Source organism: Peromyscus maniculatus, chromosome 11 (genome assembly GCF_049852395.1).
Source record: "Peromyscus maniculatus bairdii isolate BWxNUB_F1_BW_parent chromosome 11, HU_Pman_BW_mat_3.1, whole genome shotgun sequence".
NCBI classification, from domain to species: domain Eukaryota; kingdom Metazoa; phylum Chordata; class Mammalia; order Rodentia; family Cricetidae; genus Peromyscus; species Peromyscus maniculatus.
The window spans coordinates 60,465,162-60,481,329 of NC_134862.1; the positions used below are offsets into that span (position 1 = coordinate 60,465,162).

Genomic DNA, 16,168 nt, shown 5'->3' on the forward strand with positions numbered 1-16,168 from the left:
AGAGCCCTTGTTCTTGTAGAGGATCTGTGTTTGGTTCTAGCCCCTACATGGTACACAAAACCATCCATAACTCCAATCTTAGGAAACCAGTGCCACCTTCTGACCTCACTGGGTTCAAGTGCATAGATGCATAGGTTTTTAAATGTCGAGTAAAATGGCATTGGTAATTTTGTTCCCATCACGTAGTCATTCAAGATACTGTGTTTGAGATGGCTACATTGTAAAGTAATGAAACCAACCCTTCATTAAATCTTAAGAAAGCAGGCTGGAGGTGTGGCTCAGTGATGGAGAGCTTGCCCATTTACAAAGCCCATGACTCAGACCCCAGCACTGCAAATACACTAGCATGTGGACAGTGTTAGCAGCTTACGTTCATACACCAGCCAGAACAATGGGAGAAGAAAGCAAAGGTTGTTTTTAGAGCCACTGTGATGAACTTGGGCCAGAATTCTGCTTACTGTAGACTCCCATAAAACTAGCTCCAGTTTCCAGAATTTAGGATTAACTCCAGACCAGATGAGTACTCTGAACAGCAGGAGAAGTTCTGTCTGCACCACATTTCTCTGCTAAAGAGCTGCAGGTGACTCGAACTGCTGAGTGCAGTATGGACAGGACTTGAGGTGCTATCAGGATACTTTCACAAAGGACTTGGAGAAAATACTAAAATTGGGCCTGGGTGAATGGTCATAACTGCTCTGGCTTAAGTCACACCAACATTTTTCAGGTATGTAAATCAAATAGGATTAAGAAATTGGTTTGCTCCCATGATCACTTGATAATTAACCAAGTCTCAACTATGTATTAGGTCTACTAATAAACCTAACAAATAACCTAATAAATAACCATACCCACTCTTGTAGTCTAGTAGTTACTAATGTCCCGGTTGGTCTACAAAGAGAGTTCCAGGGCAGCCAGGGCTGTCACACAGAGAAATCCTGTTTCCAAAAACAAAAAGAACAAAAAAAAGCATTTGAAAGTATTGATTGCTTGTATTTGTGAAAACAATACATGGTGTCTTCACAAAAATTATATAATCTTTAACAGTTCTTATTACTCCCATTTCACAGAGTAAGGCAAAATACAATTGCAATAGCTTTCTCAAATACTACTCTGAAACTGTCATGCACATGAGCTTTCCAAACCCTACGTGGACCCTGTGCTTTTATCTATGAATTATCTTACTTACTACTACAGACATTACAAAATAAAAGTGTTCAATTGAACACAGGCAGTCAGGCAGACTTTGGAACAGAATTGGAATGTTAACTGCTACCTACTATGCATTCTCCATTTATTAAACCTAATCATGTTTTATACTCAGTAAGTTATGCATCTGTGGGAAGCATTTAATTCAACTTCATTCTCATTTTGTATGGCCAAAGTTTTCTAAGGACTTCGTTTCAGATTGATGGCAAAACTGTCACAAAGGAAAATCCTCTGAAGAGGGGGGTGGAGAGATGGCTCAGAAGTTAAGAGTTGCCTGCTCTTCCAGAAGACCTGGGTTCAAAAAACCAGCACCCACATGGCAGCTCACAACTGTCTGTAACTTCAGTTTCAGGGGAATCTCATACCAATGCACATAAAATTAAAAAAAAAAAACTCCAGTTGCTCATTAACCAGCTAGAAGAATATCAATACATGTGAGACTCTATCTTGAGCATGTCCAATTTGGCAAATATTTTCTTATGTATCTTCAAATATAAAGCATTCTTACTTCACAGATTAACAAAGACAGCAGCCCCTTAACATAGAGAAGATACTGGTCAGAGTGGAATGGAAGTATTTTGCTTAGGCACAGAAAGACAGTGATTTTTATTCTTTGTTTTTACCAAAAAATAAATATACATTTAGCAAGTCAAATTAATTATTTGGAGAAGAGGGAATAGATCTAAGATGTATTATCTTAAGTATGTTAATAATCTTCATCTAAACATCAACCACTAAATTGATGTTGTCATATAGGACTTTATGTTGTTGCCTGTATTTTTGCACTGGCGTCTACTCATCTCTTCCTCTGCTCGGTGCAGGCAGTGTCTGTGTCTGAGAGTGCCTCTTTTGTTCTAATTGTTAGTCTTGGTTCACTAGGAGTTCTTGGTTAAATTGGTGCTGTTGGGCTCTGTTTCTTCAGGAGCAGCTTAGTCAAATCAGTGTTAGTGGGTTCTGTCTGTGGGAGCAGTTGTTCCCAGTTCGTGTAGGGTATGCTTATGGTTTTTAGTGATTGTTAGGTTCGTAGGGGTTAGGTTTTTTTGTTTTTTGTGTTGGGTTTTTTTTTGTTGTTGTTTTTTGTTTGTTTGTTTGTGTTTTTGTTTTTGTTTTTTGCTGGGGGAGCAGGGAAAGGTAGCTGTCTGGTCGCTGGGACTCCGATGGGTAGGGCCTAGGGGGTTAGAGACCTGATCTGCCGGTCTGGAGATAGGAGCTTACCTGTTCTCAGTTGGTGAAGTGTATAGTTAGGATTCTGGTGTTCTGGTTCGGTAGCTGGGTGGCGCCTTCATCTGTGTTCTCAGGTCACGTTTTGCTCCTCAGCTGAATTTGTTTCCTCAGACTTAAAACTGTAGGGTTCTAAATCCTCTCCCTGATGGATTTCAGCTGAGCAGGGTAGTCTCACCAACACCTCCAAGTTGTTGGGTTTCGTAGGATCGGCAGCTGGGCCCTGGGTTGGCCTCAGACAGCGTGTTCAGATCCATTCTGGTCTCGTCCCATGGAGATGGCTCCTTCCCTGGGTGTTGGGATTAAAGGTGTCCCTGTTCCAAGCTCTTGATTAAGAGCTTGTTTTCACTAGCTCTTCAGCGGGTAATAGCTCAGTTTCTGGTCTTTATTGCAACTGTGTCTCAGCTGCCTGCCTGCCTCTGCGGCCCGCCACTCCGCCTCCAACCACTAAATTGAATGAAGATGATTTGAGATACCTGGGCATCCTACAATACTCGATGTATATTGATTTACCTGTTGGGAGGGGGCAGTGCTGGGAAACCTAGGCTTTCATAAAAGCACAAATGCCATTGATGAAGGATCTATTTTCATGACCTAAAGAATCTCCTCACCCCCAAAACTCTTAGGTTGTATTTCAACAAGAATGGAGGGCATGCCCTTTTTCATCTTTTTTAACTCTTAACTCCACCTGTCATTCCCTGACCCGTTCCCTGGAGACCACCATTCTCTTCTGTGCTTAGTTTAGTTTGCTCCGATTCATGTGTAAGTGAGATCATGACATGTCTTTGTAGTTGTTTATTCACTTGACCGGAGCACCATCCAGATTCATCCATGTTGTCACATCATTTTCTTCTGGTGTTCCAACGGGTATATATACACTTGTATACACATTCATTCACCAACGCTACATAACATGAATGCTGATCATCTTAGTGCCTTTATTTCATGTGGACAGATGTGGTTGGAGTGAGAAATGTCCTCCATAGACTTGGGAATTGGCCACTTGATTCCCAGTTGGTGTCACTATCTAGGGAGGTTTAGGTGATGCTGCCTTGCTGAAGGAAGTATGTCACTAGGGGTGGCCTTTGAGATACACAGCCTTACCCTACCTGTTCCAGTTTCCTCCACTTGCTGCCATGCCTCCCCACGTTGGACTCTACCCTTCGGAAACCATAAGCCCACATAAAAAAAAAAAAAAAAAAAAAAAAAAACCAAGCTTCCTTCTGTAAGTTGCATTGATAGTGAAATTTTATCAAAGCAGCAGAAAAATATTTCTAGTTCTAATTCTGTCATTTTTTTTTGTTTTGTTTTTTTTTTTTTTTTTTTTTTTTTTTTGGTGAATAAGTGCATAAAATATACCCAATGAATCTAACTGTAGACCAGGCTGGCCTCAAACTCAAGATGGGCATGCTTCTGCTTCTTGGGTGCACAACCATACCCAGCTGAGCTCTTCATTCACTACGGGAGGGACCTCTACGGTTTTCCATAATGGCTACACTAACTTACCCCCCCAACACAAGGTAATCAGTTTGTTTTTGACAACTCACAAACACTAATCTTTGTTCTGATAGTAGTCCTTCTACACTTTCTGATTATAGTGACTTGGTAGGGACACTTCATAGTGTATGCAAAACCATTTGTACTTTATTCTAAAGCAAAGCATCTCCACTTACACGCTAATGGTCTGATTGTTCTAAGTGAACCTTCTAACTAGATGTCATCCAAAGGACTGACTGCTCAGGAGAAACAAGACTCAGTAGCGTTGGTGTTTGCACACCCTCACCCTGCTACACATGGAGGGGTCACGGTAAGGAGAACACTATCACCATCACCCTCAGAGACCAAACACCTGACAGGAGGGGAAGGCAGAACTAAGCTTTGAAATAATCTAGCGTTTGTCCTCCTTATACAACAGGCAGGTTAGATAAGGAAGACAGCGTTAGGAAGCTAATCCAGTTATATGTTCCTGGCTCTCAGCAAAATGCAGCTAGAAGACTCTACTTCTAGTTCAATGTCTACCATGGGCTGCTTACACTTTCCAGCAGTTCTTCATATACTTGTTGGCCATTTGTCATTTGAGAGCTATTCGAACCCTTTGCCCATCTTTAAACTGATTTTTTAAACCATTTTTTTTGTCTCTTTGGAAATTACACATTATGTACCCCAATCCCACGCATTTACAAGTCCCCCTCAAGGAAAAATTAAAAAGAAAAATGAAATAAAAATAAGAATATTAGAACAAGCAAAACACCCCACTACGATCCTCCATCTTTCCCACCTCTCCACCACCTCTTCATCTTAGTGGCTTTCTGGAGCTGTGGTGTATCTCGCAGTGTACTCTTTTTGTCCAAACAGCTTTACTTGCAAATGTTCATTGTGCAATGTGGTGTTGGTCTGGCTCAAGGCCTCTGGTTTCTGGTTATACAATCAATACTGGACCCTCACCAAAACTTTTGGTGTTGCCCCTGGAGATCCTGCAGCTGATTCCACAGGGCCAGTCCCTTAAAAAGCTCCAGTTGGTCAGTCCAGGCTACTGGGACCATGCCCCTCAGGTGAGGAGCTGAGTCTGCTCTCCTACCCACAGTGAGGGGTGGGGCCAGCTTTCCCAAGTACCTCGGTGGGAGGGGACCAGGGACAACTTTCCTCCCAAAGCTGTTTTTCAGTCAAGTATTTTTACCAGTGACAGAAATCAAACAATGATGGATGGATGGACGCAGACGAACACGCGAGGAGACACACACACACACACACACACACACACACACTAAATAAACGTAAATAAAACAGTATGTTGGCAAAAGAGCAAGGCCCCTATAATACCAGCTTCTTGGCAGGCAGAGGCAGGAAAACCAATCAATCATTTATTTCCAAGGTTTGAGGGCCATTTAACTAACCTAGAAAAACTTCATCTAAAGAAATAGAAGGGCAGAGGATGTGTAGCTCTGTGAAAATGTTCCACTGTGAGGAGAGTTCAAGCCCAATACACACAGACACACCGTCAGAAGATTTGAATATACGTTGCTCTGAAGACATACATAAATGATCAGTAAACATGGGGCTGGAGAGATGGCTCAGCGGTTAAGAGCACTGGCTGTTCTTCCAGAGGTCCTGAGTTCAATTCCCAGCAACCACATGGTGGCTCACAACCATTCATGACATCTGGTGCTCTCTTCTGGCCTGCAGGCAAACATGCAAGCAAGACACTGTATCCACAATAAATAAAAGATATGAAATAACAGCTGCATAATGGTGGTGCATGTCTTTAATTCCCAGGACTCTCAGGAGACAGAGGTAGGTGCACCTCTGAGTTCTAGGCCAGCCTGGTCTACAGAGTAAGTTCCAGGACATCCAAGGCTACATAGAGAGACCCTGTCTAGAAAAAACAAAAAACAAAACAAAAAGATATGAGATAGCTTATTTGGCAATGCAACTGGTGCTTAAATATACTCTCTTAAGTTTTTAAACCGAAAATTACTTCATGCTTAGAAATTCTGAACTAAAACTGCCACTGAATTCCCATGCTAACATTTACTTATCATGTTTTCTAGCTGGCATTAAATGAGGTTAGAATATTGAGTCAAGCTTTCAAATTAAGCATCTAATCTTTTATACATTAAAAAAGAAAACCAAGTGCTGAGGATGTCTTTTAGAGACAAGATACATCGCTTGCTATTCGTACCCAAAGTCCTGGGTTTCATCCTCAACCTCACAAATGCTGCCAAGAGCTGAGGAGTGAGGGGTGGGGTGGGGGCGGGGTTCTGGAAATTAAAAATAATAGGCAGTCTTGGATAGTGCACTGACAGAGTTAGCGTTTCTCTAAGCTGTGATCGGAGCTGCTATCTCACTTCAACAACTGTTAACGAGTCAAGTCAACTCTACACATAAGAATACATGCCAAAAAGAGGTGATGGGCCGGGCGGTGGTGGCGCACGCCTTTAATCCCAGCACTCGGGAGGCAGAGCCAGGTGGATCTCTGTGAGTTCGAGGCCAGCCTGGGCTACCAAGTGAGCTCCAGGAAAGGCGCAAAGCTACACAGAGAAACCCTGTCTCGAAAAACCAAAAAAAAAAAAAGAGGTGATGGACTGACTAAAAGGGCTGTGGCTGTCTTGTGGTGTCAGGCCTCCAACCCACAAGCTTGTGCTGAAGAGCGAGGCAAATGCTCTGCCGCTGAGATAAGCACATTCGCAGCAACTCAGGTTAAGAGCACTGCTTGTTCTTCCAGAGGTCTTGAGTTCAATTCCCAGCAACCACATGGTGGCTCACAACCATCTGTAATGAGATCTGGCGCCCTCTTCTGGCCTGCAGACAGAACACTGTATACATAATAAATAAATCTTAAAAAAAAAAATGTGCTCGCTTCGGCAGCACATGTACTAAAATGATCAGTAAACACATGAAAAATGTTCAACATAAGCTATCATCAGAGAAATGAAAAAACGAAACTACAATGGGGTACCAGTTAAGACTGTTAATTTTTTAAAAAGAAAGAAAATGGGTTGAAGCAATGGCTCAGCAGTTAAGGGCACTGGCTGCTCTTGCACAGGACCTGAGTTTGATAACATGGCAGCTCACAACTGTCTTTAAGTCCTTCTAGGGGATCTAATGTCCTCTTGTAGCCTCTGCCAACACCAGGCATGGAAGAGGGCAACACACAAAAGCATATACATACACACATACACAAAAGTGTAATTTTTTAAAAACCTGTTGATTTTGACAATTTCTACATTGTTCTTTTTGCCTTATAACCGAATTATTGAAGGCCTTTATTTTCTAAAGACAGGTCTAATGTAATGTCCTTTCTATTATCAGAGGATGACTTGGTCTCTGATCTTCCTTCTCCACCACCCTACGTGTTGGAATCACAGGCATGCCTTGCCATTCCTGGTACCACATAAGTTTTACATTTTGCTGGTTAAGCTACATGTCTACTACTAGTTAAGCTACATGTCTAGTCCAGAGGGTTGATTTTATAGCTACAAATGTAAACTCCTCTTTTCCTCTAATTATGCTCAGAAAACTGGTATAGAAAAGGTGTGCATACAAAGGCTGGGATGCTTGGTGGCACACACCTTTAATCCCCAACGCTCAAGTCAGGAGACAGAGGCAGGCAGGCAGGCAGGTCTCTGTGAATTCAAGGCTAGCTTGATCTACAAAGATTTCCAGGACAGCTACCTAGTGATCCTATTAAAAAAGACAGAGGGAAAGTGGGTATACATACAGAAATGCAAGTAATTTTTTTTTTTTTTTTGGTTTTTCGAGACAGGGTTTCTCTGTGTAGATTTGCGCCTTTCCTGGAGCTCACTTGGTAGCCCAGGCTGGCCTCGAACTCACAGAGATCCACCTGGCTCTGCCTCCCGAGTGCTGGGATTAAAGGCGTGCGCCACCACCGCCCGGCCCATCACCTCTTTTTGGCATGTATTCTTATGTGTAGAGTTGACTTGACTCTTTAACAGTCGTTGAAGTGAGATAGCAGCTCCGATCACAGCTTAGAGAAACGCTAACTCTATCAGTGCACCATCCAAGACTGCCTATTATTTTTAATTTCCAGAACCCTGCCCCCACCCCACCCCACCCCTCACTCCTCAGCTCTTGGCAGCATTTGTGAGGTTGAGGATGAAACCCAGGACTTTGGGTACGAATAGCAAGCGATGTATCTTGTCTCTAAAAGACATCCTCAGCACTTGGTTTTCTTTTTTAATGTATAAAAGATTAGATGCTTAATTTGAAAGCTTGACTCAATATTCTAACCTCATTTAATGCCACCACCGCCCGGCAAGAAATGTAAGTATTTTTAAGCTGAAATGCTCAAGAAAAAATGTCTTCCTCATGTGGTAGAGAACAAAAAAAAAAAAAAAAAAACCCAAAACACTAAATATAAGGGGATGAGGAAGGGTGGAATATGAAACCAAGTTTTAAAGAGTATTCTTTGGTTTTGATGTTGAATAAGTGCATAAAATATAACCAACACCGTAAGTGTAAAATTGAATGTGAAGCCCCACAGTTTCCATTCTGAATGGCAATTCTAACTATATAAAATTATTCAGTTGTATAAACATTGGGACTGCTTAGTTTTGGTGTTTTTATTTATTTGAAAGTTTGTAAAAATCAAAATAAAAACTAACCAAATTGTGTGGCACTGGCATAGGATATATAGATAAAAGAATCTCAAAGTTCAAAATGAATCCCTTACATGTATGGACAACTGATTTTGTCCTGAAACAATTCACTGAAGACTGTATTATTCTACAGTTGAGAAAACTAGATGTCTACATGAAAATAAATAAAGGCTGGGCCCAGACCTTTTGCCATATACTAAACTCAAAATGGAAGCCATGCATGGTAGCACATGCCTCTAATACTCACGAGGCCAGAGTCAAGAAGATAGCTTGAGGACACCCTGGGCTACAAGCAAGTCCCAGGCCAGCCAGAGGTACCAGAAGCCCTTCTCAAAAACCAAGGCTGGCAAGGTGGCTCAGCAGCCAAGGGCACTTGCTGCCAAGCTTGATGACCCGAGCCTGATCCAAAATCACACATGGTGGAAGGAGAGAATTGACTTCCGAAGTGTTCCTCTGAATTCCGTGGCTGAGGAATACAAAGAGGACAGACACAAATGCAGGCACAACACACATACAATCTCTAGGAAAAGAAAAGAACCTGTTGTGGAAATAATGAGAAAACTGGAACCCTTATTCATCACTGGCAGAAATGTAAAATGGTGTGGAAAACAGTTGGAAACTTCACAAAAGATTAAAAACAAAGAGTTGCTCCAGGCAGTGGTGGCCCACGCCTTCAATCTCAGCACTTGGGAGTCAGAGCCAAGCGGATCCCTATGAGTTCAAGGCCAGCCTGGTCTACAGAGTGAGATCCAGGACAGGCACCAAAACTACACAGGGAAACTCTGTCTCAAGAAAACCAAAAACCACAAGTTACAGTATGATCTAATAATTCCACTCCTATTTATACCCCAAATAGACAACACACAGGAACTTATAATGTCTCAATATTAGAATAGTAAAACATGCCCATCAACCTACTAACAATAAATGAATATGCAAAATGTCTATACATGTCATCCACCACAAAACGCAAATTGATACATCCTCATAACTGAAGGACTCTGAAAACTACAAATTATATTTCTATGATTTTATGATTTACGTAAAATTCTTTAAAAAAAACCAACCTGTGGAAGAGAATTGCTCAAGGTATGGGCAGAGGAGTTTATGAGGATTGTTGAGTTTGTCTGGACCTAACAGTGTAAATTAAATGTACACACTGCACTGAACTCCACTCCACTCCCCTGAGAGGGGAAAAAGGTTAAAGTGACTACTGTTGTCTGCACTCATCATCCCATTTACTCAGGACACTGAAGCAGGAGAATAATTTGAGTTCTAGAGTTCAAGGACAGCTGGATAACACCGTTAGACCTTGGTTCCTAATCCTCCCCAAACTAATGAAATCTGTAAACTTGGTTATATCAGTGGTTACAGTGAGTTGCATAATACCTGGAATCTTTGTTTGGTAATCACAGCCAACAGTATTTCTTCTTTTGCCATCAACATTCCCCTCCCAGATCTAGGCACTGTCCCCAAGCAAGCAAGCAAGCAAGCAAGCGCGCGCGCGCGCGCGCGCGCACACGCACACACGCACACACACACACACACACACACACACACACACACACACACACACACACACGAGCACAAACAATGCACTCAATGCTCTACCAATTACCTATGTGTTTGGCAAAGGAGTACACATGTAATACCTTCACTAAACGAATGATGCAAACACTTTATGTGCTCCCATACTGACAGATTAAAAACACATACATTCTCTAAGCACAAACTCATTGTCACAAATAACTTTCTGCTTAAAGATAAAATTTCAATTAATAACCACAATGAGAATTTAGTTATTTAATACAACCACTAATCTAATATTATCAACAAAATCTAAGCAATTACATCACAAAACAAGGGTTATAGTCAGCAAACATGCATTAATAATCTATACAACTTAACATTACCCCAGAAAAGGAATTGGATATAAAAGTTCTTATAATTTTGGTGGTTTTTCAAATCTTATGGCACAGATTACCAAAAAAATTGTAAAAACAGATTTCAAATATTTTCAATAAAATGGTAAAAAATTGAGTAAGCCTTTAAGTTTTCATACTTGGCTCAAGTTAAAACGTCAAGCTGGCCCGATCTGTCAAACCTGACAGATAAATATGGATAATGACAAGACAGACTTGAGTTACAATGGTACTTGGAGCTCTACTTCATCAAAACCCTTCTGGGTTAAATTTCTCAATGCAAGCATGTCTTTGTAAATACTGTGAGAATATAAACTTGGAGGCATATGTAGAAACAGGACAGAAATGAAAAATAAGACATAAGTCAGTATTATTTGGCTCCCAAACTATCAACACTGTCTCAATACAAAATGAAGAATATCTGAATGACTACCAATCGCTGACATTCTTCTACAGAACTGTCTTATTATTATCAAAGCAATGTTCACGCTCCATTAACCTGCTTCTACAGAGTGTAATTAGCAGGGCACTAAATTTATAAACAAGTGGCAACTCAAAAGTCAAAAGAACTCTTTAACCAGAAGCAACCTTTCTTTTCCATGTTTAGCTCTGAGTTAGGAAGAAAAGAATTAGGGGACGCTTTGAACATATCTTGTACTTTTCATCAAGGCTAAAGTGCAAATAACTCCGTATCTCTGGTATTTTAATAGGGAGAAACATCGAACATATACAATAAAGGAACTGAACAGTAAAACTAATACAGAAGAAAAACTCTTCAATGTACAACTGAGGAATACATTTTATCACCAATCTAAACTTTGCTTTCTTCGGTGAAATCTGTAAATGAACCATGTTCTCAAAGAACTCTGTTTGATTCTCTCCCCATGACCAGAAATTCTAAACTTATAGGGAAAACAAATAAGAAAAAACAACAACAAAAAAACCCAAAAACATTGCATGACAATGGACACCAAGTTCATAAAGAACCTCTTTTTAAATGAGATATTATGTAAGAAAATACCATGAAAATAATAATCCTATGAGAATTGTTTAAGCACAGTAAATTTGAGCCCCGGTCTTCATGAAGATACTACAGTTTATATAGAAAACTATAAATATACAAGACTCCAAGGGAAAAAAGTCAGAATACATAGTCTAACATTTTTCAGGCTACAAAACTTTTGAAAGGGGGAAAGATGGCTGATGGCCAACTGCATCTTAAGCCAGGTGTGGTAATGCACACCTATAATCCCAGTACTTGGGCAGGAGTATCACTCCAAATTCAAGACCACCCTGGACTACTCAGCAAGTTCCAGGCTAGCCAGGGATATAAAATGAGACCCTGTCTCAAAAGATCAAAAACTGGAAGGGAAAAAAAGGGGGAAAAGAACACAAAACCACAAAAACCTCCTAGGTCCAAGTGTCCTCCCCAAAGGAACTATCCTTTCTGTGGCATATAACTTATTTATACTATTAAGGGGCAGGGGAGTACTGAATTACTAGAGTCTTAAATAAGGGAAAATGAACCTCATAGTGTAAACAAGTCTGGCTCAGAAAGAAAACTGAACATCTCCCAGATCTGTCCATGAAAGTAATGATGGTGCATCTTTAGCATTAAAGAAATAGGTTATAAAAAGTTCAGTCTCAGAAATGATTTTTCAAAGCTCATTTGTGCTCCTTGGTGGGTGCGTAATAAAGTTCCATGGGCTTGTTCACTTTCCAGTATTTCTCACTGACCAATTCCAAAGAAAAAGAGCCATTTAATACCTAAAACAAAGAGAAAGGCAAGATTATAAAATGCACGGTGCTCAGTAACAGTGAGACTGAACTGACAGACAATGTCACAGAACCTTGCCCACAACAGAACAAAGGGCATCACACAGGCATCATTCATCTGCTACTTCTCCTCCCAGGCTCCCAGGGTTCTTACTAACAGGCCCACACCACTACTTGCCACTGACTTCCACCAGGCCACTCTGGAGATACTCACAGTGAACTGGCCACTGGCTGTCGCTATGTAGATGGTGTATTGCTTCTCGCTGGCTGTATCGAGGTTCATCTGGTTGGATTCTCCTTTGCTTCGAAGTTCTTCTAAAGCTAACCTCACAGCCAGATACTTGGATAAGTGATCAACAGTAGCATTACCTGAAGTCTTTATGTATCTAAAAGAATAAAGCATCCAACATTTAGTTTCTAGAGTATATCAGAAACATTCCTAAATTATGGAGCTACAAAGCTATGTAAAACATCTATGTACCAATTATTGAAAACTGACTAGAAATTTCCTGCTCTATAAAAAGCAAAGACAGGCTATGAAGGCTCATCGCCCTTACCTTCTGTAATACATGATACAAAGCAACAAAAATCAAATAAATAGTGTACTAAATTAAAAAACAAAAACATTACCAACAACAAAAAGAGCAGACCTTCCAACCCCAGTTACTAGAACCTGTTGGCCGCAGCAAGAGGAGCACTGAGAGGAAGAGCAAACTGTCTTGAGAATGAACATTCTGCTTCTGGAGGCTGAAGCAGAACAGAGAACTGCCCATCTTGGGATCTTTTATTTATTTATCTATTTGGTTTTTTTGTTTGTTTGTTTGTTTTTGCTTTCTCAAGACAGGGCTTCTCTGTGTAACTGTCCTGCTGTCCTGGAACTCACTCTGTAGGCCCAGCTGGTCAGCCTCCCTGGCTGATCTTGGGATTTTAAAAGCAGACATGCTATTCAATCACTCATGTGACAAATTTGCTGTTTATTTGCACTCGCTGGCAACAGTGAGTGGTGCGGAAACTCATCCTTGCCAGCCGGTGTAAAATTCAGAGCCTATTCTGGATTGCCTTTTTCTTCATCTTCTATGAGGGTTGATCCTTTGTGAAGTGCTTCTTGTCTTGGGAAGAACACAAAGAAAAAAAGAGAAGGAAGGGAAGGGAAGAAGTGGGGAGAAGAGGGAGAGAGGAAAAGAGGGAAAGAGGAAAAGCAATCTAGGCAGCAGTACATTCAGACTGAACCTTAAAACTAGGATGGCAAATACTGATTTCATCTCCAATACAAACTTTCCAACGAAACTCCAAGTGAAACATTCTGAAACCAGGTTAATCCGAAACTAATTCCCGCACTCACCTTGTCTGTGCACTGTCATCCTTTTCCATAAGTGTTGGATGGGGCCTGAACACTAATTCAATTTCACTAGCTCCATCCATCACTGGATCAATTGCCACCGTTGCATTGTTATTATCAAGTTCAAGGCCGGAGTCGTCCGAGGTTTTGGTCCGCTTGTTGCTAGGCCCCGCCTCCTGGTTGCTGTGTGTGGATGCGTTGCTACAGTGGGAACTGTCCCCGTTGTCCTCCGCCCCGCTGCCGTTTTCAATCTGCTGCTTCTTGCCTCGCTGTAACCTAATGAAGGGGGAAGGAAGAAGATTGACAGCTGCGTCTTGAAAGCAGCCAACTGGAAGCGGGTTTTATACTGAACTTTAAAATTTTGTTTGCCTTTTCACCTTTAGTTTTATTGTATATGTATGGGTGTTTGGCCGACATGTGTGTCTATACACCATGTGTGTGTGTTGCCTGCAGAGGCCAGAAGAGGGTGTTGGAGTCCCTGGAACTGGAGTTATAGACAGTTGTGAGCTGCCAGGTGGGTATTGGGAATTGAACCCGGTCCTCTGGAAGAGCCATCTCTCCAGCCCTGAACTTTTGAATTCAAAAATTAAAAAAAAGAAAAGAAAGTACAAGGAAGAAAATTTGACTAGTGAATTTGGTGAAAAATATTGTCACTATTTTCCACATGTCCCTCAAAGTTCTAGAAAGCTCATTATGAACACAAATAAAAGATTTAAAGAAATAAAGGTGTGCACACCTTTAATCCCAACATTCTGGAGACAGAGGCCAGAGAATACCTATAAAACTAATTTAAACAAAAAACAAGGATAACTGTGCTCCTCATGAGACTGGAGTGAATAAAGATTCAGCCCTTCCAACTCAGGACCATGTTGTGCTCTTAAACTAAGTAATTCAATATTTCACACTCATCTAACTTTCAGAAATACAGTTGTAATCCACAGACTAGAACTCATCTTTTAACCTTTTACAGCAGAGGGTTTGTGACCACTGTATTTATATTATATTCAGAATATGAATGTGGAGGCTCCAATTACGTGATCTGGGCTGATGATACCTGAAGACACTCTGCAGTTCAGCCATGTGGCAGTTATTAAACCAGTGACCTTTTACTAGCCTCTCCTATTTGGAAAATGATGACCAACCCTGAAAACTGACTAACCTAGTAAACAAAACTGGAGAACCAGAACAGGGATAAGCACAGTGGTGATATAAAGTCATCACACTGAGTATGCGATTCTGAAATACTATTCAGATCGAAGAGGATACCACGCACGGCTGCGCACACCTTTACCCCAGCACCCAGAGGGCAGATGCAGGCTAACCTCTGTGAGTTCAAGATCAGCCTGGTAAGCCTCGAACAACCTCTCAGCTACTGAAGAGGAAATAAATTTAGTCTAAAATTCAACAGTCCAGTCGAAGCATGGATGGACAGTATAGATGAAGTTGTGGCTCACAACCATGTATAATGAGATCTGGTGTCCTCTCCTGGCCTGCAGGGACACATGCAGGCAGAACACTGTATACATAATAAATAAATAAATCTTAAAAAAAAAAAAAAAAAAAGAGGAAAAGAGAAATAAAATGCAATACCCTGGAAGTATCATACTTTAAGAAAGGAGAGATGCCAGGAGGTGGTGGCGCACACCTTTAATCCCAGCACTCGGGAGGCAGAGCCAGGCGGATCTCTGTGAGTTCGAGGCCAGCCTGGGCTACCAAGTGAGTTCCAGGAAAGGTGGAAAGCTACACAAGAGAAACCCTGTCTCGAAAAACCAAAAAGAAAAGAAAAAAGAAAGGAAAAGAGAAAAGAAAAGAAAAGAAAAGAAAAGAAAAGAAAAGAAAAGAAAAGAAAAGAAAAGAAAAGAAAAGAAAAGAAAGGAGAGTTATGCAGAAGAGCTACTTCTCACTGCATTTCACCCTACAGAAAAGGTCGAGAGTCAGTATATAGAGGACTTGGGCAGGAGCCCTCTCCTCTGCGAGCGTACCTGTTCATGGCCTGGATCTTCAGGCCTTCCTCAATGCTGTGGCTGAGCGCCTGCTGGTTGTTGTGCTTGTTGATCCTGGCTAACACTCTCTCTTGATGGGCTTCGTACTCATCACGACTTGGATAAATTTTGCTGATGAGTGCATCAAAGTTTGGGTCCGGCCTTAGTGATCTTTTAGAAACTAATTTTTTCCTACAGGTAGGGCATTCTTTGTTGCTAAATAAGAGAAGAAAGAAAATGTAAACATGACTGTTATCTTTACTATCACAAAAATGTGAAATGGTTAACCAAATCTCCTTGAAAATTAAATGAAACAGGTTAACCAGGATTTCAAAAACCTTAGCTGATACACTCCTGTGGGGAGGGCTGTGAGCAGGGTACTGGGGCTTACCACTCATAATCTCAGCACTTGGGAGTCTGAAGCAGGAAACTGCATAGGAACCCAAGGCAAGTCTGAACCACATAGAAAGTTCCAGACTAGCCTGGGCACAATGTAAGAAAAACCCTATCTTAAAACACAGAAAGAAAGGGTGGCGGGGGACAACTTCAATAATTAGAACCCAGACTCTACACTTTTTAGGAAAGGTTCTAGTTCCCACACACTTA

General features: G+C 41.2%; 1 protein-coding gene across 2 annotated transcripts in view; it reads right to left on the bottom strand.

The window, feature by feature from the left end:
- Nucleotides 1–10,331: 10,331 nt before the first annotated feature.
- The window catches only part of Rnf2 (ring finger protein 2), a 33,683-nt gene continuing 27,846 nt past the window's right edge, over nt 10,332–16,168 (bottom strand). For both annotated transcript variants that reach the window (XM_076547610.1, XM_076547611.1), the window contains exons 4-7: nt 15,563–15,778; nt 13,584–13,856; nt 12,456–12,627; nt 10,332–12,232 (exon numbers count right to left, since the gene is read on the bottom strand). In XM_076547610.1, the coding sequence (XP_076403725.1) occupies nt 12,131–12,232; nt 12,456–12,627; nt 13,584–13,856; nt 15,563–15,778 (763 nt within the window). In that variant the 3' untranslated portion in view covers nt 10,332–12,130. The remainder of the gene's footprint in view (nt 12,233–12,455; nt 12,628–13,583; nt 13,857–15,562; nt 15,779–16,168) is intronic.